General features: G+C 43.5%; 2 protein-coding genes across 4 annotated transcripts in view; both read right to left on the bottom strand.

The window, feature by feature from the left end:
- Positions 1-12231, bottom strand: part of LOC146752459 (nuclear pore complex protein Nup153-like) — a 28368-nt gene extending 16137 nt beyond the window's left edge. Inside the window, exons 1-2 of one of the 2 annotated variants that reach the window (XM_085531814.1) lie at positions 12075-12231; positions 1544-1757 (exon numbers count right to left, since the gene is read on the bottom strand). In XM_085531814.1, coding sequence (XP_085387940.1) covers positions 1544-1757; positions 12075-12191 — 331 coding nt within the window. In that variant the 5' untranslated portion in view covers positions 12192-12231. Of the gene's footprint in view, positions 1-1543; positions 1761-12074 lie in introns of both variants that reach the window. The other variant, XM_085531813.1, reaches the window with a different exon arrangement.
- Positions 12232-13631: 1400 nt separating this feature from the next.
- LOC146752458 (nuclear pore complex protein Nup153-like) overlaps positions 13632-21600 on the bottom strand; it is a 73223-nt gene continuing 65254 nt past the window's right edge. Inside the window, exons 3-6 of one of the 2 annotated variants that reach the window (XM_085531821.1) lie at positions 17372-17515; positions 16227-16319; positions 15900-15990; positions 13632-13949 (exon numbers count right to left, since the gene is read on the bottom strand). In XM_085531821.1, the coding sequence (XP_085387947.1) occupies positions 13891-13949; positions 15900-15990; positions 16227-16319; positions 17372-17380 (252 nt within the window). In that variant the 5' untranslated portion in view covers positions 17381-17515 and the 3' untranslated portion in view covers positions 13632-13890. The remainder of the gene's footprint in view (positions 13950-15899; positions 15991-16226; positions 16320-17371; positions 17516-21600) is intronic. The other variant, XR_014940611.1, reaches the window with a different exon arrangement.

Here is a 21600-nt window from a genome sequence, read left to right as displayed (position 1 = left end):
TTCCCAAACAAATCTACAAATCAGGTCATGCCACATGTAAACATTATCTCCTATCCATAAACTTTGGAGATTTTAAGTCAAGAAACAAGTAAGCATGTTTTCCTCTGGAACCAAAGGGTCAACAAACACTGCCAGTGGCCTGGAGGGGGTGGCCTCACAGCTCCAAGTTGCTGAATGAACAGGACTACTAATAAATATCTTGCCTGATGAAAGTTCACTCTCTCAGGAATCCTGGGAATTCAAAAGATTCTGAGCCGCTCTCCCCTTGATACTTGCACTGAAGCTTAAACTAGCTAGTTCAATCCTCATTACCACTGCTGTAGCACTAATCAGTTCTCTGAAACATTAGCAGATTATGAGGACAGTATTGCTTGACAGTTTATTGGCCAAGCAAGGAATACATGCTGTAGCACGTAGGTATCTCAGAGCTGAAGAAATACATATTTCTAAAATTGCAGTAATAACTAATCTTAAACAAAAAACTGAAATATAGCAAGTAACATACACAGACAGCAACATAAGCTAGCAGAGGTCCCACACGGTCCACCTGCTTCCGATATTCTGGACTTAATAAGTTTGCTGTGCAGCTGTTCTTACTAAAAGGTCCTTTCACACAGTCCTGTAGAAAAGCCAACACACGCTCCTCAGTCATGAAGACATTATCTATTATCTATTCCAGAGCAACCGACTTTCCGCATTATCTACAATTACCTTTACATGCTCAGACTAAACTACTTTCCTTATTAAAAGATAAGTTCCCCCAACAGCTATCAAAGAGGAACCCAACTGAAAGCACACGCAAATTCACACAGCACGACTACAGAACCAGTGGGAGGAACCTGATTTAAAACAAAGATGAATTTTTAACATAGTACAGAGGCTGCAAGTCTCTGCCAAGAGTCCAAATATCTTTTCAAAGACAACAGCCTAGATACTAACACATATCTTAATTTTACTGAATATTCTAAAAATAATATAATATATCACATGCATGAGTTCCCCAGCTCGCTATTAAGCTAACAACGAGCATTACTAAATCGATCAGTCCAAAAAGTAATAAACAAATAAAAAAATAAATAAAATTTTAAAAATCAAGACATGAGAAGAAATGTTTCCTCTGCCATTCTGGAATCTACTTTTTGTTTTCAGGACTTCAAAACAAATTAATGTTTTTAACTGCCTAAGGCAGTTAGACAAAGTCTAACAGGTCTTCTAAAAAATAAAACAGAAAATACAATTTAGCACACTTGTGAGTATTTTCAACGTTTCCTCCCTGACTAATAGAGTACATGAAGTCAACGGACGGCTTCCAAGAGTTGTAAGTTCTGTGCTTTACAACTGTATTTACAGTTTAAAGCTAAGAGACAGTTTCACAAACTGTTGTTTTGAGGTTTGGGTGGGTTTTTTGTTAACTTGCGGAGGAGGGGCTGATTTTAATTACATCAAAAACCCTCTTAGCAAATTCCTTTGGTTATTTAGATTTGAAACCAGAAATCTGTGAGGAAATAGAGATAACCAGAACACCACATGATTTTTCACATACCTTCCAGGTTAATTCCTGCTGGTTCAGGCGTGACTCTCCCATCGGTCATTATGGTATCTTCATCTCCACAATCGTGATGATAATTTACTGGATTCTCTTCCTGGTTTGTAGATTCATTTGTATCTGCACATTCATCTTCACTTTTATTAAAATACTTCTGTAGCCATCCTGGTACAATGTTTTTCACCGACTCCGTCATTCTGCTAATGATTCCCTGCTTGAAAGAAGAAATGCTTCTTTAATTACAGAAACAGACAACAGCATATGCTGGGATACAATCTTCCACAAACCTCAAAGACAAGAGTAAGATGCAAGAGTTTGATCCTAAGTGTAGGATTGCTATGCTTCTGGGATGCCTAAAATTTCCCTAATATTAATTTCTGACTAACTATTAATATTCAAAGTTCCGAAGCTTCCATCAGAGTCAATTCACAAGGCCACCAGGAAACTATTTCTACATAACTCCTCATCTACATACTTGTTTCACAACTCTTCCTCCACACACTCCAATGGAAACCACCTAAAACAGAAGCTCAGCAGTTATCTGCAGTGATAGTGAGGATCATTGTATCTGCTATCATTCCCTGGAAACTTCAGCATCCCTTTCTGTCAAATCTCAACCACAGGCAGACAATCACTTGCAGCACTCCTTCTCGCACTGCTGACAACCATGGAGCTGCTTGGCTCCTTACACTACAAGCAAACATGAAGGCTGACTCAGCAACTCCAACACTGAAAACCAAGAAGTGACACAAGAGTGAATGGAATTCAGCAAAAAAAATCTGTTGCTAACGGGTACATCCAGGTTTTGGCTGGTTCTGTACCAACAGGCCTGCTCTACCACTTTTCTGGGTTTGGGAAATAGAATTCCCCAGCTGAACTTGTTATTTGGGTGTAGAAAATTGATAATATGCTTTGAACGTGCTGAAGCTAGCTACAGTCTAACAAAATTCTGAGATAACAACCATGCACACACATAACAACAACAACAACAAACCCAAATAACCAAAATAAAGCCCTGTATCATTGAAGTATTCCACAGAAAACAGTGCAAAAACCGAGATACAAGAATTATAAACACCAATACATCCTTGAATCCAGAGCTGAGAGGGAGGTAAGAGAAGAGGAAAAAGTAGAAAACAAAAAGCCTTTTCGCAGGAAGAAAGTCATCCTAATTCACAATTAGACATTTTTCCTAATGATCTGTAATTCTATTGTTTATTTGCACAAGGACAGAATAAATACCCGTGGACAGTTTGAACCACACAGGATACCACGGAATGAACACATCCATCACAATTACTACCTTAAAATGCACACGACTACGAAATGCTCAGAATGATGCTATTCTCTTATATGCTAAGCCTCAGCTTCCCTGCAACAAATGCAGATGATGCCAGAGTTCACAAGCAGTTCAACTCAAGGTGTCAGCAGAGCGGCTCCTTCTAATCCCCCAGCCCCTTATTTACACCCTTTTCCCTGACACACTTCACTTTTTACCAGGGCTACCAATGAAAGAGCATTGGGACAAATCAGACGGGATAATATTTGCAAAAAAGAGCAAATGCTCAGGACACAAACAGCACCCAGGGCTGCGTTCCTTCACAAAAGGCACTGCTTCATGTAGTCAGTAGAAACTGACTCAACAACTTGAGTTCGAGAAAGAGAAGAACTGGGTCCTGCAGAGGCAGGGCAATGAGCAGATTTACCCGCTTCCCTTCATGGCATCTTACTGACGAGAGGGTGCACAACCACCAGAGGCCGTTGTCAAAAACTCTGTTATCTTCTAGAACTCCCTTGCTGAACAGATGTGAGGGACCTGCCACCTCAACGGCATCCTCTAAACGACTGGAATACTTGATGGTGAACACACACATTTTGTTGTTGGCTGAGTCTCCACCCACAGAGCAAGGCTCCAACTCAAGACAACACTGGATCCAAGAATGTGGTGGAAAATCTCTTTCACCTTTGTTTCATCTATTCTTTCACTGTTTCTCCCCTCGATCTCTTTCCATTTGTTTCCATCACCTCCAGGGATAATGACTCCACCACCTTCATGGACAGCCTGTTCCAATGCCTCATCACTATTTTAGAGGAGAAATTTTTCTTAATATCCAACCTGAACTTCTCCAGGTGCAACTTAAGACCATTACCTCTCATTCTATCACTAGTTACCTGGGAGAAGAGCCCAACTCAGAGTCCACTCAGGTCACTGTAGAGAGAAATGAGGTCTCTCCTGAGTAGCCTTCTCCAGACAGAACAATACCCCAGTTCCCACAGACATTCCCCATAAGACCTGTGCTCCAAATCCTTCACAGCTTTGTTTCCCTTCTCTGGATGTGCTCCAGGGCCTCAACATCTCTCTTGTAGTGAGGGGCCCAAAGCCAAACACAGTATTTGAGGTGTGGCCTCATCAGAGAGATGATCACTCCCCTACTCCTGCTGGCAACGCTAGTTCTGATACAAGCTGGGATGCCATTTGCCTTCTTGGCCACCTGGAGACACTGCTGGCTCACGTTCAGCCAGCTGTTGACTAGCACTTCCAGATCATTTTCTTCCTTACAGCTTGCCAGCCATACTGCCCCAAGCCTGTAGCACTGCATGGGGCTGTTGTGAGCAAAATTGGTCTCAATGAACCTCATACAACTGGCCTGAGCCCATCAATCCACATGGTGACCAATGCATATGGTGAAGTAAATCAAATACAAGTAAAACGCTACCTGTGTTTATTTCACTTATAACTTCCAAGCTGATTTCATTACAAAAAAAATACATAATGATTCTTACAATTCCTGGAATATACTGGGCAATGCATGCAAAGCAGAAAAAAGGAAACAACCCAAGAAACAGACGTGCTTCATTTTATAACAAGACTTACTTGTGAAATGCTCACCCCTCACCTCTTCACACCACAGTTACTTACCAGGCCCTCCCTTGTCACCTGAACTCACTAGACATACGCCCAATGTGTTGCCGCACAAAAACTCTTCTGGTGCCAGCCCTGTGCTCAGAGGAAGGGCAGCTCTGTAGTTCCTCATTGCTACTGGCCTGGGAGGCTCTGAAACGTGATACGGTGACAGGGAGAATCCAAACCGTGAGTAGCAGCAATTTGGTCAGTGAATACGTTTTGGTCCTTCAGCAGATTCAGAATTAACTCACTGATTTCAGCAGTTTGAAAGCTGCTCTCAGTTCCAGCAGTTGTCTGCTGATGTTAAATGCACTCACACGCTAAGCTCATCTGAAAACAGCAGCGGCAGGAAAGCAGAACAAAACACAGAACGTGGAGAAGAGATCCAATAGCTTATGAACAGGTATTTACAACAGCTCCTCGAACATGGTACCCCCCAAGCACCTGCAGTACTGCTGGGTATGTCTCCACCAACACATACATGCACCACCACAGCAACAGTAACTACAGCTGCAGCTCAGAGGCTCGCTGCCTTGGGATGCGACTCCAAACAAATGATGTGCTGTAGGCACCCAAGAGTAAGCAAGCAGGTGGCCTAATTTACTACTTTGAAACACCATTTTCTGAAATGGTTGATATAAAGAAATAAAAGCCAATAGCCAACAGAACTCAGGCTCCTTCCATCCCCCACATTACCCGGTGCCAGCTCTGGCGCAGCAGGCTGCTCTCCTTACTAGCTGAATTTGTTAATCTGGCAAAAAGCGCATGTTTCTCTGCTGGACTAATGAGTTCAGCTGGCGCAGTGCAACGAAAATGGCTCAGGAGAAAGAGAAATATCGGGCAGCAGGACAAGATAAAGAAGCAGCAAGACCTTCCTTTGAGCAAATATCCACAGATACACAACCATGAACAGCCGTACCAGGCCTGCTTCAAACCAACTCAGCCAGAATTTCACCTTCAGCTTGCAACAGCTCACTATTTCGTTACAGTGGTGATAATGCAAAAGCAAGGACAGAAATGGAAATGTGACATGGTTGTCTCCTGCAGAATGGCTCCGAACTCGCCGTGCTCTTTTCCTTTAGGGAGTGGTTTCAATCTGGATGTAGGACAGCAGAGTTTGATATTTCATTTAGAAAACAGACAATAAAACTTATGACTTAATAAGAACAATATGTTACAGGAATGTCATCAATTATACGACAGTGGAAAAAAACAACTATTTAAGGCAACTGGACTAGTACAACTTTACTTCCAAAGACCACGAAGAAGGGTTTACGCTTTCAGATGCCAGTACTTCCTTCTTATAGTGATAAACGAGCCTTTCTTAGTCCAGCTCTAGAATGAACACCCAGGGATACTGGTGCTGTTCTGCATTCTGGCACTGCCTGCAGATTTCCAGCAGGAAGACGACAGCCCATCATCATCACTTCCATCCGAGTGCAAAAAGCCAGTGTATGGTGTGCTCCTGTATGTAAACCAGCATGTAACTATAGCTTAAATCCTAGTGACACCACGGATGCCCCGTCCTTGGAGGTGTTCAAGACCAGGTTGGACGGGGCCCTAGGCAACATATTTCTGGCCACGTGCCTTCTCCACAGTTCATCTGACAGAATCAAGAGCATCTCTCAAACGTAAGTGGATCTCTAAATACCATTATCTTACCACTACCAAACAAAAAAGATTGTCACTGCACAGAGATTTACTCAGTGGCTGTAGATAACAGCATACAGTTCTACAAATCTGTATGTATTCTGCAGCTTTGCATACTATCATAGTGAATACTTAAGGCTGATATTACAGCAGCTGTGATATTAGAATGACCACATGCCTGGTGCAGATGAAGAGTTTTAATCTTTGGTTGATACCTTAGAGACAAGCAGAGGTAGAGCACTAAGAGGGGAAGGAGCCACGAGACCCAATTCACACAGAAAAGAGTTTGTCTCAAAGCAGAGCTACAGCTTCAAAGCAAAGTCAGCTATTTTTTCAGGACACACTTGCACAACTCCTTCCAACAGCAGCGTTATGGAGACAATAATAAACAACCTTACCAAGGAGAAAGAAAATTTTCTGCTGGCACAGGTATTTGCAAAGCAAGCATGTGTGTTAAAACTGTAGCTTTAAGCCTAGTTCCAGAGGTATAAATGTTAACAAACACATTTTTTTCTGCAACAAAAGTAGAGATTATCATGAGCCTATGCTTACTTTAAAAAAGATCACAGAATCACAGAGTTGTAGGGGTTGGAAGGGACCTCTAGAGATCATCGAGTCCAACCCCCCTGCCAAAGCAGGTTCCCTACACCACATCACACAGGTAGGCGTCCAGTCGGGTCTTGAATATCTCCAGAGAAGGAGACTCCACCACCTCTCTGGGCAGCCTGTTCCAGTGCTCCGTCACCCTCACCGTAAAGAAGTTCTTGCGCACATTCGTGCAGAACTTCCTATGCTGTAGTTTCAACCCATTACCCCTAGTCCTATCCCCATGCACTAGATGGCAATCACAACCATGCCAAGCACGCACAGAGACACTATAATTAAATGCCAAGTGCAATTAGAAGATGAGTTACAGAATCTCAAAAGGAACTGCCGCCCTGAAAACGTCAGTGCTACCGCCCCACCACAATAGCTTTAGTGCTGTGCCACTTCCTAGACAGCAGAAAAATGACTTCAGGTCTTCTCTTGTCAAAAGAAGGGGAATATATCTGTATTCCCTCCAATAACAACAAAGAAAAGCAAACGTTATAGTTGAGAGGATCTTTTAATTAATGAGTGCTTTTTGTAAAATAATCTAGAATACCACTATGACAAACACTGCATCAGCAAGTTGCAAAATGACTTACGCTTCAGGCAGTCAAACAAGCTAGTTCCTGCTCGCCTTGGCCCCATTTTCAGATGACCCATCTGCCTTGGCTTTAAAGGGCTCTGTAATCTTCCAGTCCCTTTCACTAACAGAGGTGAGGGAGTAACAGCCTGAAGTGGTGACGCATAGAACTGAGTACGAAGCTTATGCAGACCAGGATGTCATTGGTGTCCTTGGCCACACTGATGGCTCATGTTCATCTGCCCGTTGACTAACACCTCCAGTTCCTTTTCTGCTGGACAGCTTTACAGCCACACTTTCCCCAACCTGTACCACTGCATGGGGTTGTTATACCCCAACAAAACAAGGTTCCTGTCAGCCCACTACTGTCAAGAAACACTGCAGCCTTGCCCTTCAGCATTCGGACATTGCCCCCTTAAGTTTGCTGTCACCCAGGAGCCAGCTGGGGGTGCATGCCCTTCTCTTGTCCCTGTTGCTTCCTAAAGACCTAAAACAGAATTAGTCCAAATATCAACCCCCAGGAGATTCTTAACAATTGGCTGTCAGTGTCCCTCAGCAGCACAGATCACAACTCTTTAAGGCCAATGGTCAGCTAGTCTGGCCCAACCACCTGGCAGTCTACTTGATGAGCATGTATTTCACCAATCTGTCTACACAAATAATAGAAAAGACCATGCTGAGGTCCTTGCTGATCTCTGGGTGAGCCATGCTGACTGAGCCAACCATCCATCCTGCTTATGTTAAATCTGTTACACAGTGCTGCCGTAGCAGTCGTGCTGATCCAAAATAAACTTCTTCAGGTAAGCAGAAGAAATGTGGTGCTCTACCCTCAGTCTTCTGAATCAGCAGCTCAGTTCCCACACAGCAGGGAAGCAAGAAGCAATGCTAATTACCGACTGGAGGAATAAACAACACGGAGGAAATGATGAGCGGCTGGCAAATGAAGGCCGTGTCAGTGTCCCAGCTAAGGGACCATTCTTTCATCTACTTTAAAATCTTCTGTCTGAAGACACCGCTCACTAAGATTGCTCTCCTCCAACACTTAGCCCCCAAGGCTGTCGTGAAAACACTTTGCAAGACAGAAATCAAAATATTCATAAAATGGGACAGCAATCAGATTCTACTGCTTGTCGTGCCACTGACAGCACTGCCAGCTTCAGTGAGGGAAAACTGTCAGCATCTCAGCTAAGGTCTTCCCAACCAGGATACGACGCCGCTCCAAAGCCAAGTATTAGATTTAAACACCTGTTTTGCTAATACAATTTGATATTGTTGGAACAGAGACGAAACATCATTTAAGGATGATGATTCAATTAGTTCTGGAAGTTCACAAACATTGAGCCCGATGTGCTCACCTGCTACTAAATCAAAACCAGCAGAGAGACATACAAGTGTAAACACAACCACTTCAGCACACTTTGCGGTATAATCCTATTGGTAAGAATGAAACCGATAGCCATACTTGCTTAGCTCTCCATGGACATTCTTAATAGATTAAGTATTTTTATAGATTAAGATTTTCCCTCCTAAGATTTACAAGAACTAACTTACATTACTCAACAGGATATTCTAGGAACTTTCTGCATGATTTCAAGATCTCATCCCCAAATAAACCCAGCAGTTTATAAAACTCCTGCCCACTGCTTGCAGGCACTGCACACCACGGAAATCCCAGACATAAATCAAGTGTGAGTTTATAACTGGCCCATGTTCATTATAGAATCTAGTGATAATGCAATGATTCAGGCATTGCTGCAGACAGTGGAAGTTCCCAATCCCATAACTACTCTGTCCTTACGTGACGTCGCATGTGACACTAAACTTCATCCATCCAAGCAGAGCTGCTTTACAATCAGGACACACAGAAAATGCACCTCTCATCTTTCTGGTATCATCCCAAGGACGTCAGAATCAGACTGATCACAAATATGTAGCAACTCCTGCTGGTTTCTTCCACGCTAATCAGTACATCTACACAAAACAGCAAAGCTAAACCTAAAACTAACAATAAGAACACAGAGATATCATATAGATATTTAATAAGTTAATAATGTCAACAGATATCCCATTAACACACCCACCCTAGTAATTGCAGTCATCATCCTACTTAAATGACCAGGACAACCCAGCATTTAAAGCACTTCCAGCCACATCCAGGAGATGAAACCCACATGCCAGGAACAACAGGTCCCTTGCTGTACCATACTGAGCCCTCAGAGCAAATACATGACTTTAGGCCAAGTGTCCACACTCTTCAGGTAGTGCTGAATGAGGATGGATGTTTCAGCACGAGGCAGCTGACTGAACAGGTCGTTTGCCAAGTATGGCGTTACCAAAAGTCAACACAAACAGCATGGAGCTGTCGTCATTCAGCCATTAGGAAAACCCAGTTGCTGAGAGGAACTCCTAAATGTTACCTGCAGAATGCCTCACCTAGAAATACAGAAGGGCCCTTTTGGCTCTGAGGACTGCCAACCAGGAATCCTTCACAGTGGAAGAGTCTGTATCCCCTTTACTTAGTAAGGCTGCTACTTCTCATTTGTTTGATAACAAAGCCACTGACGGTGCCCTTTGTTGTAAGGCAGGAGGGAAAGCACCATGGTTTAAGTTCCTTCACTTCTGGGACAATCAGCATCCGTATCTCCATCCTCCAGGACAGCACATGAATTGCAAGTCACCAGCGTTCTTCTCCAGACTGCATCTGCTCACCTTTCCTATTATGGCTGATTTTAAAAAGGCACTAGACTTTAAAACAAACAAATAAAAGCATAATGAAGCATGGTTCAAAAGATTAATCATCAAGCATATGGGCAGGAAATACTAGGCTTTGGATGCTCGCTGCAGGAACATCTAATATAAAATGAGTAACAAGTTCTGAAACCGTGGACCAGAGCCTGCACACCTCCATTCTTGGAGGGCAGCATTTTCTTATATATCCTCTTTCTGGCTCAGTGAATCACGCTTTCTTTTTCTGGATAGCAGCACAGCTTCAACCAGGAGAGCTGAAGCTAACGCGCAGCTTGATGGCTGGGATATCTGCCTGCAAAGTGGAAGATGTGGGTTGATTGCTCCAGGCAAAAAAAGGAAACTGAAGCGGGGTCTACCACATTTTGAACAAACGCTATAACTAATAGCCTTTAAAAAGCATCAGCACCTCCTCTTGCAAACGCCTTCCTAAGCTGTCACTGTGTTTTGTAGAAGACTGACTGCAGCATATATTGGAGACGATCGGAGAATTCCCACCTGACTTAAATCCCCAAGAACAACAGTTAAATTACAACACCCAGAAAGTAGATGGTGATGAGCTTGGCATCCCGCTAATCATCCCCCTAATCATCCCCATACAAGTGGGGAAAAAAGAAGGAATTGGATTTCCCAGAGATTCAAAGCTGCCTGCTATGCTGCCCAGAGTGCCCAGTCACCCTCAGAGCTTGACAGTAAGAGACCAAGGGTTTTGGGGGCCACTATTTTGACCGTGAGCATCTCAAGCAGGTCTACTCAATTGAATCTACTTAATGATAAAATCTGGAGGGGGAATGATCAGAATCAGAGGTATGACTTCAAGATAAAATTGCGCTGATCACTTTCGAGTCCTCCTGAATTCATCACTGAGACTAATAAATCACAGATCCCCTGTGGAGAGCAAACCTTATATTGAAAACAGGAACATATGTTCATTAATTTCAATTTCAACTTCGTTGTCAGTTAGCTACCTACCTAGAGCTCATTCTTTTATGTAATATGAGTTTACACTACTCACACGGTTAAAAAGCTATTCACTATAATAAGAGCATCTCTCAGTCCATCATTTACTAACACACTACAGCTTCCCGCTCCAACAAGCTACTCTTGATCTAGTCTACACGTTGGCTCTGCAGCACCCACTACCAGGGCAGAACCCACAGACATAGAATCACAGAATCATAGAATGGCCTGGGTTGAAAAGGACCACAATGATCATGTAGTTTCAACCCCCCTGCTATGTGCATCCAGCCTGGCCTTGAATGCCTCCAGGGATGGGGCATCCACAGCCTCCTTGGGCAACCTGTTCCAGTGTGGCACAAACCCTCTGCATGAAAAACTTCCTCCTAATATCTAACCTAAACCTCCCCTGTCTCAGTTTAAAACCATTCCCCTTTATCCTATCGCTATCCACCCTTGTAAACAGCCATTAAACATCCATCCCTCAGCACAGGTTTATGCTGTGAAATTCCTCTAGATATCAGACAACAGCAGAGCTAGGAAGCCACCTCTGCCGATTACTTTAAACACAAGCATGAAGCTTATCAGACGCACTATCAGTGCAGGAAATACACAGCAACTTCAACACTGATTCAGTCAGAGCTTTCAGCACTGTCAGCGCGGCGATGCTCCACACAAAGTGCTGCCAGCCTCACGTGGACAGCATCGCTCAGTCAATGGAGCACGCGAGACTCAGCGCTCCTTTAAAGAACAGGATGCAGATCAGGCACAACCATACGAAGCCAGCGGGCACTGGGCACCCACAGGCACTGGGTACCAACATACTCCCCTCCCGCTCCTCGGGCCGCTCGGAGGGGCTGTAACCTCCCAGCCTTTGCTCCCCGCCCCCTCCGTTCCCGGGCCACACGCGGAGCGCAGGGCGGGCGAAGATGAGGGAAGGGCCGCTCCCGTCCCCGCTCCCTCCCGCCGGGCGGTGAGGCCTCTTCCCTGCCGGTCCCGCCGCCGGCACCGAGGAGAACAAAAGGGGCCGCCCTCCCGCCCCTCACCCGCCGCCTCGCACGTGGGGACCGAGAGAGGGTCGGCCCCGCTCCGCCGCTCCTCACCTGCCTGCTCCTGCGGTACGGAGGATTCGCGGTGCCCAGGTGGTACCGCCGGGTCCGGATCTTGCCGCCGCCGCCGCCGGCTCCTCCTCCCGCTCCTCCACCGCCACCCGAGGCCATGCTGGGATGCGGCCCCTCGGCTGCCCTCCTTTCCACCAGGCCGCTCCCTCACTCTGCGCCGTCACCTCCCGCCAAGCCACGCGCCGCGCGGCCTGGAAGGCACGGGAGCCCCTGTCGGCCTGCCCCTGCTCCTCCCCTCCGCCCCGCTCTCCAAAGCTCCGCTCCGCCGGCCTTTCCGCTCCGCCTCTCCTCAGCCGGGCGCGCCTCAATCCCGAGCCCCGCTGCCTCGCGACCTTCGCCCGCTGCCGCCTCGTGCTCTGGGCGCCGGCCGGCCCCGCGCTGCCCGCCCGCCCGCTCGCCCCCACCCCCCTCCGGGCTCCGGCTCCGACCAACCACACCAAGCTGCCCGCTTGTCACCGGGAAGCGCCAAAGCGTCAGCAACCGCGACGGACCGGCATGCACAGTGAACACGGGTGGAGGCTGGGCTGCGCGGGAAAGCACGGCGAGAACGTGGGCGAGTGGGCCGCAAACACACAGAAATTGAAGCGCCTCAGAAAACGCGGCCGGCACGGGACTCGGCCTGAAGTGCGCCTTTCCCCTGTGAAGTGGGAAAGAATAGAACGTTCGATTGTGCCATTGTGTTGCTGTGGTGTTGGAAGGGCAACGGTGCGGCTCTACCGCCCGTTTAGAACGCTGCTTTGGGGAGTGGGCACAGCAGGGAGGCACGGCGCCTACAGTGCACAGAATTCAACACAGAATCAACACAGAATCAACCATTCCCAATACTTCCCAGCTAAATCATATTCCTCAACACCACATCCAAACGTTTCTTGAACACTCTCATGGTCGGTGACTCCACCACCTCCCTGGGCAGTGCATTCCAATGCCTGACTACCCTTTATGAGAAGTAATATTTCCTAATGTCCAGGCTGAATCTCCCCTGGCACAGCAGGGGAAGCAGAGGAAGCACTCAAACGTGCTTCCTCGTGCACAGAACACGCTCAAAGTTGTGTGGAATGAGACAGCGAGCATAGAATATCTTCATGTGGAAGGAACACAGAAGGTGACTGAGGCCATCACAGGGAGCCCTTGGATTGCTCGCAGCCCTCCCACCTTTCCCCAGTCAAAGTCCACACAAAGTGAGCACTGAAGGAACTGCTGCAGGAGTCTCAGTCCAAAGCTTTGCAATAAATCCTCGCTTGTAGTTGCATGCTTTTTTGTTGCTGTCATTTTAAACCCCCCTCCGGTGTTTTCAGGGTCATCCTCCAGGATCTGTTAGCTCTCAGTTCTTGTGTACTGCCATACAAAGCACTTTTGAAACCCCTGGTGAGCAGAATTACACCCTGCACTTTCAGAGCTTCCCCCCCACACACACTGTCAATACACATTGAGCAGCAGCAGGATGGCTCCTATCAACACCCTCCCTGCAGAACATGGAAGGCCTCATCTTTAGTCAATAGTCAAGAACACGACTATCATGCTCAACTCTAATTTCCTCTGTAAATTCAAACGCTGCTTTATTTATTTCACTTCCGTTTTTCCCATTTAGAACAATTTCTAAACAAGTGACAGGCCTTGAATGACACTCACGACTCCGAAATATCTGCAGGTGTAGTCAGTGCCCGTTAACACGTGTCACTTCAGTTAATTGTTGCTAAAAGTGAGCCGAAACAAAAAAAAAAAAAAAAAAAGGCAAATATATATATGCATCCAGCAGAATGATAGTGATCATCGCCATTTGATCAGTCTTCCCTGTGAGTTATATCTGCACGTTACTTTGAGGTAGCGCTAGAAAGAAGCGGTTGGTCCAGAGCATCCCTGCAAAAAGAAACATTCATGGCTTAAGTACCATTTACTATTCATGCATCCTCTTAAGAACCCTTTAACCTTTCTCCATAGCTGTTTTTTCCTCTCTCATTGACTTAGAGATTAATAGAAGCCCCTCAAACCTTCCTGATCAGAGAAGAGATAGGAAACACCCCACTACTATTCTTGAAGAAACTAGCAGGTTTTGTGTAAAGGTACCCCCTGCTGCAGCTGTATCCAATGGAAAGAGTTTACGAAACCATTACTGGATACTCCTATAGGAAACCTCAAACAATGGGGTGGCCACAGACTTTTTCTCTGAGGCTCACATGCTTTGGTCATAGGCCACAACGGCACCAGACTAAGTGAAATCACATACACATAAAGTGGCAAACCTTGTAAGCTTTTGAAGCTGTAACACTGCCATCCAAATTCAAGAGGCCTACACCTACTGTCTTGAGTTTCTCCCCTTCAACAACTCCATATATACACACAAGCAAGTTATTTCCCTCTAGATTCTCTCTGCTTTATCTCTCACCTCTAGCTCAAGTCATGCTCCTGTTACTAAATCCCCTCAACCTAATCCTTTAAAGATCACCAGCTCACACAAGGGAATGGCCCAACAAATTCCTGTGCCCAGCTCCAGTGCTTCTCTGCTTTAGAGAGAGCCAGCTGCAATTGCTGAAACTGATGCCCCTACCCCACCTCCATATATGTATACCTACATCACACATAGTAGTAGGGAACTGCCTCACCTGGCATTAGCAGCTTCCACAGCTACTGCCACAGCAATTTCTGCTCTTAGAATATTCTGTTTCCAACCTGACCTATTTATCATTATATATATTGTGAAGTAACAAGTAATCCAATACACAGAGGGTTAACTAGATCCAAGGCCTAGAAAATCATTGATACCTTCCAAGATGAGTAGTTTAAAGGCACAAGATTGCTAGCTCAAAGATAAGTTTTCCTCCCTTCTCTCACCTGCTTTGAATACAGTCATCACTTAAGGTTTTCTAACTTCATAACTAAAACACCTAGTCATCAGGAATACCACAGAAATAATCAAGGACAGGCAGGAAATTAAAGCACTGTTATTAGGATATTTGTGTTTATGGTTGCCTCCTTTAAGTCAACAAGTTATCTCCAATAATTTCCAGGTTGAAAAGCATATTGTATACATGCGTATACAATATGTATATTGTAAATGTACAAAGTGTGAGCTGAGAAGTCTAACACTAAGGAGGGTAAGCAAAAGCTGAATGCTGAGGCTGAGATTGACAGCAGGGATCATCCTTAGTCCACAGAACTTTTACAGCTATGGCAGCTGAAGCCTGCACTTCTGTATGCTTAAAATATCAGATTTATAAACCAATTTGAACTGACTTTCACATTAATAATGGTGCCAGACTCCTGCAGGAGGAAGGGAACACAAGGATTTTCATGACAAAACCCAGGAACAATCTCCCACCTTATCCTGTTACGCTAAACAAGTAGTCTACAAGTGAGTGTTAGGTTTTGCCAGTGTCCTAACACACTCGTATAAAAATAAAGATGAATGAGATATCTTTACTACCCCAATTAAATGCCATAAGCCAGAAGAGAACGTCCTACACATACATAAGAGTGAAGTCCCTTGCTGGCAGGTTTGCAGGTTTGTTTCTTTAGAAACAAGAGTAAACAAAAACATCTTTCGTGGCACAATCCAACAAGAACAGAACACATCCACTTCTGCCACAAACAACAACTTCCAACCTTCATGAATCTAAGAATCTTTAACATTCAGCCCACTTTACAACTTTTAGTTACACTTTATAAAGCAGATCTGTCACTGAAAAAAGGACTGTGGAAGCCCAACACTGTCTGCAATTGCTAACATGCTCAGAAAGGACAGATTTAGTATTTGATACCCAAAAAAAGAAAACCTGCACTTCAGAACTGAAATGCTAAAGTTGCAGTTACCACGGGTAAGTAAGGATGTCACTGGTGTATCGCTGGATCCAGAACGCTTTGCCGATTTTACAACAGGAACACTAAAGGTAAACCCAGTCTGCTACAAAAAAGAAAGGTTTTTCAGAGTCAGAAACCTAAGAAACTTTAATGAAATTCACACACAAGCACAGATCTGAAAGCAAGTCTCCAAATTTTTGCTATACATACTGGATGATTAATTATAAGGCAGAAAGCCACATAATTGTTTTCCCCACTAGCACAGCCACCTCTGTCTTAATGGTCCGCAATACTCTACTAAATGTCTGATAAAAAGTTGAGCTTTTTCATTTTACTTACAGACAACGGAGGTAGCACTTCTGCCTCAGTAGATTTCACAATTGGAGATGAAAATCTGAACACAAGACTGCCAACGTTACTTGTTGGTTGTACCTGTATTTTCAAAAGAATGAAAGGTTTATATCTAAGAGCAGCAACTACCTGAATTCAGAATGCAACACAAGTTTTGCAGTGAAGTTCAGAAATCTGGTGTTTTAGTTATTTCTAATCCACAGATTAGAGGAATAATAAAACAAAATGAAGTCTGCTAGTGAGTCTACAAGACATCATCTTTAAAACCAAATCACACAAACCAAGAGAAAAAGATGACATGCTAATTAGGTCTAAATAGATGGAAAAGCAGGAAATTGAAGACATCTCTAAACTCAGCTCTACTAAAGAACTTCCTCAACAGGTTAAAGCAGATATTTGCTTCAAAAAATGCAAAACTATTTCAAGTATTCTAGAACAATTAATGTTTTTTCCTATATAGTAATATTCCAATTATTGCACCCTAGGCTCATTCTATGCAAGGCTTGAATGATCACCTTATGCTACCTCTAATTCAGTAACTTCATATCATGGCGTAACCATAGTAGGCAGTTACTCACTCCCTCAAACATACTCCCATTATTCCCCCTTCCCTCCTGGCCCCATGTTTAGTGCCAAGCATGATGCTATCGGTATGGCTCATCCCTTTGGTCACACGGGACCGAGCCCTCTTCCAGCCCTTGTGCACCACAGCCTTCTTGTTGCCAGGGCTGCTTGAGAAGCAGAAATGGCCTTGATGCTGCGTAAGCACTACACAACAACAGCTGAACACCGGTCTGTTATCAACACTGTTTTCATCACAGACTGACAACTTTTCATAGCTACTATAAAGACAATTATCTCTGACAAAACCACTATGAAGAACTTGGCATAAAATCCCACCTCCCTAAAATTCCATAGTGTTTGAACAGTTATCTTTAACCAGACATTTGCAAGTCTAAGACTGACAATCAAAAAACTGCATTTTTCTCTCCAAACTGCAATACAACTCTGACTTACTCAACTCAGTATGAACTAACACCAGTTAATTTCATGAGCACCACAGAAGTTAACTTACAAAAGAGCAGATACAGACTCATACAGGAAAGCATTTATAGCATACAACATAGATTCACCTTGTTCATCACTGATGTTGAAACAGTGCTTGGTGACGATGAGACAGTACTGCTAGTCAGAAAACTAAAGTTGAATGGAGCCAGAGATGCAGTACTGATGGGTAGGGATATTTTTGGGAGTACCGGTTCCTCCACTTCCTAGAGCTGTAAAGTAAAATTTTTCTCTTTTACAAAACATGCTACTTTCTCATCCTGCTCCGCTCTGATTCGCTACAACAGCGAATTTGGAACAAATATAACATTTAAAGTATTGTGTACTGAACCCACACAACAAAACACAAAATACCTACAAAGAAAACTACAGATGAAAGAACATTTACTCTGGTAAATCCAGCCTATACCACATGTAAGGATGCAAATCATATATCAGTACATCTTAAAAACAACAGCGTTTGTTCTTGCCTTTTAAGCTATTTGATAACCAAGACTGAATGAGTTAGGGTTTAAATGAGAACTGCCAATCTAATCACAGGCTGCACAGAAGCACCAAGATCTAAATAGGAATGAATGACTAAGCAGAGGGATAAATTGGTACTACAGACATTCAAGCGTATCCTACGACTTACAAGTGTTTCACTATTATGGTCTGAAAAGTTAATGGAACTTAGCTATTTTTATCTGCATCACTATTTTATTTGAATTACATAAACATACTCCATTGTTTATGATTTCTTTATATTGCATCAGCTAAAAGACCAACATAAAGACTGACACTAAAGATACAGTCATAGGCAGCTCAGATAACATCCAATCAGAAAAATAATCTTGAATATTTGTGGCTACAGTTTGATAAAATAGATCTTTTCCCCTTAAAACAGGAAAAAAAACCTTTCACTACAAGTTCAGTAAGTATCAGCAATCCTAAGTCATCATTAGCAGACATGCAGAACACCATTTTCTAATTCTCTTTTGGACTCCTGGCCCGTACAAGACTTAAACAGGAAAGAATAAATTCAATAAACTTTGTTTACATACTTGACACTTGTTTCAAGTATCGCTGCATTATAGAAACCATACAAACCTCCACCAAAACATTCCTACTCTTTGGATACCTTGAAAATTGTAATACCAGGCAGAGGAGAGACGTGGTTAAGCAGATAAATCAGCATATTCTTTCATATAATTTAAACTATAGAAATGAAATTGCAGTGAAATTCATGGCTTCCATAGCAGTTGTTACAAGATTTCCTCTTCTTGTATGGTATTCATGGGAAAAAGAAAGAAAGAAAAAAAAAAAAATAGTGTGTTATTAAAAGCAATGGGAGATTTAGTTGAGCAGTGAAAATATTTAGTTCAGCATCTTGTTATGCTACACACTATTTTTGAGTTCCCTCTAATCATTTCCTATGGTGGAACATGATGAAGAACTGGGCCCCCTACTTAACATATTTCCCATTGCTACCAAGGTAAAAGGTCACCAATACACAGGAATGTTCACCTAACAACATGAGTCATGCAAATATCATCCTTTACCTGAAGGCAAATTCCTGCCCCTTAATATTTAAATCCCATCTAGCTTTCACTGATTTCTAAACATCACATCCTTCAAATATTCAGAACACACTGAGGGACAAAAAGTCCCTCTCTTTTTTCCTTCCCCTGTCTAATAGGATTTTTCACTTATTTTACCAAAGCAAAATGTTGGCAGAGAAAAAAAAGTCAATTAAAACAAGTTCCCTCCTTTGGCAAAGATGTTCACACTAAAGACAGAGCTGAAGACAGCCACTACTATATCTGACTTTAGAGACCTCAACTCTACTGAGACATCTTGTCTAGTACATGGTGCATTTAATGCATAATAGCAGTATATAATGCACTCAAGCTCACTAACTAAGGGACCATGTAAAATCCACTCTCCTCCACCCTTATCTAACAACTATTCAGAAAGGATAGAGTAATTCTTAAATCTGCATTCTCCTCCAACTTTGTCATGGCCGTAGTTGATGCCACTGTCTCCTTGGAATTCACAGCTCAAAAATTTCTCTTTAAGACTGGTGCCCTTTCTCTCTCTTCTGAAGAAATGAGACAAAACATTATTTGTTTTTAAATCGCTGCCAAGTGGTACAACTTTTCAGATGACCTTCTTGGAACAGGACCAATATGGGAAGTTGGTTCAGAGCCTTGCCAGGGTAGTCTGCTCCTAGACAGGTGAGGGAGAGCAACGAATGAGTTGAATTCCAAAGAAATATTCCATTTACCTATATTTGTCCCCAGAAGCTCTGTTCTTGTTCTGACACTGTTAGAAACAAACAATAATACAGCCACAGAAGCCTGCTGGCATAAACACATCAGATGGAGAGCAGAATCAAGCCCACTGAATCTTTTATTGCAGTCACTGAGATGATACAGCTACATGGCAGTGCTATAGCTATCAGCTGCAACAAAGCTACCTGGAACACAGTCATTTTTCATAAAACATTCTCTATCCAAACAGTGGAAGAAAATAGGAACAAAGAATCATTTCTTCCAGATCAGCAGAACTTCGCTTCTACCAGGTCTGAACCACAGTGCAAGTCTGCTTTCACAGACACAAAGGTTAGTCCACAAAATACTAGTCCAGTTTCTAAGGCAGAGACAAAGCTTGCAGTGGTGATAGAGTGTTTAACTTGGGTTTCCAGTATGGTAGCACCACAAAGGTCCAAAGGCTTTTGGCCCTGAAGACCTTTTACTCCATTTTGAGTATAACATACAGAAATCCTTCCTTTAGACTTAACACCAACTTTGGAGAGCTCCAAATAGTTCGGGGAATAACAAAACCCAGCAAAGAAAAGTCAGGCCAATTACAAGCATGCCTTGCTCACTGTAGATTCAACCAAGTGCTTGGATCAGATCAAGAAAAAGCAGAACGATACACTTTTCCCCGATACTTCTGTCTGCTCATTCCCTCTCTGCCCTGGAGCAGTCAATTACGCATTAAGAGAGCACAGCAAAGACACCACTCTCAGCTGTAACTGCTTTTGCAAGGCCACATCTTCTGTCTCAGAAATCCCAGGCCACAGTCTGCTAATTGCTAACAGGCTGAAGAGAGCTTTGCAACCCCTTAATGATAATAACCCTGACAAGCCAAAGAACAAGGCCGACAGTGAAAGGAAAGAGACCTAAGTGTCACTCGTTTCCTTGCAGAGGCATTGCCAAGGAGAAAGTGTTTAAGAATTTGCAAATGCAACTGAGCAGTACAGCTTGCACAGGTGTTGGAGAGTGTTCACAGTCAGCCTAAGGCATGGTGGCAGCACCCAGGCAGGCATGGAGGACATGGGGACAGCACCACTGTGCTACGTGGGGCTCTTACACCTCATCCTGAGATTGCTCTAAGGGTCAGCACCACTCATTCCTGCCTTATCCCTGTTTCTGACCACATTTTGCTTTGGTTGTGATGGCTTTGGGATCCTTTGACTGACTTCCAATTGTTTTTCGGCCACTCCATATCTGACATTTTGACTCCTCAGATGTTTGATTTTGGCTTGTATGTTCTGCAATGCCCTATTCCTACATCCACCCTAACTGTGCTTTCCTGTGTTTCTTTGAGTCCTAATCAGGAGGCTGTCTGAACTGATAAATGCCCCCCAAGGCATGGTCCCAGCTGCAGGAATACAGTTCTGCAACCTTTTACTTTGATGTTTCAGCTGCATCCTATTCTGTCTCAACTCAATTTATAAGCCAGTGTTCATGGAACACCTGTGGAATTTCTGAAGTGCATTTACATGTGATTGTTGGCTTGTACTTCAGGCAACAGAAGCAAATAAAAACTGAAATTCATTGCAATGACCTAGAGGTACAGGAAAGCAGACCTTGAGTCTTAATCACTTGAACACGCCATGAATGACTTAACAAATTAATATTAAAAACTGTAGGAAATACAAATCCTTCTCAAAATAATGTTCTAAACAGCAGAGAGTGGTAAAGAAGAGTATTTATGCTTCTGTTCTACACAATTAATATTATTTACTACTTCAAAAGAAAATTACTGACAAAGCTGGCTACAACATAAACATAATCTAAATTTGTTGTCAGCTAATAGAGGCCATGTGCGCCATCACCTGGATGTGAGAAAATGATCAATTTTCCTGTTACTTCTGACTACAATGTCTCAGCAAGATACAGAAAATAAGAAGTTTTCCTGCCTTGTCCTTCTCCTTCAGAGCATTTTCATTTAGTTCATATTCACATTGTTTAAAAACAGAGCAAACTCACGCTGGTCATGCTGGAACCACTTAACCACTCTAGTGTTT

Source organism: Coturnix japonica, unplaced genomic scaffold, assembly GCF_054131305.1.
Source record: "Coturnix japonica strain WE unplaced genomic scaffold, WE-NBRP24 Scf045, whole genome shotgun sequence".
NCBI classification, from domain to species: domain Eukaryota; kingdom Metazoa; phylum Chordata; class Aves; order Galliformes; family Phasianidae; genus Coturnix; species Coturnix japonica.
Note: the sequence above shows the minus strand (reverse complement) of the source record. Positions and strands in the feature narration are given on the sequence as shown.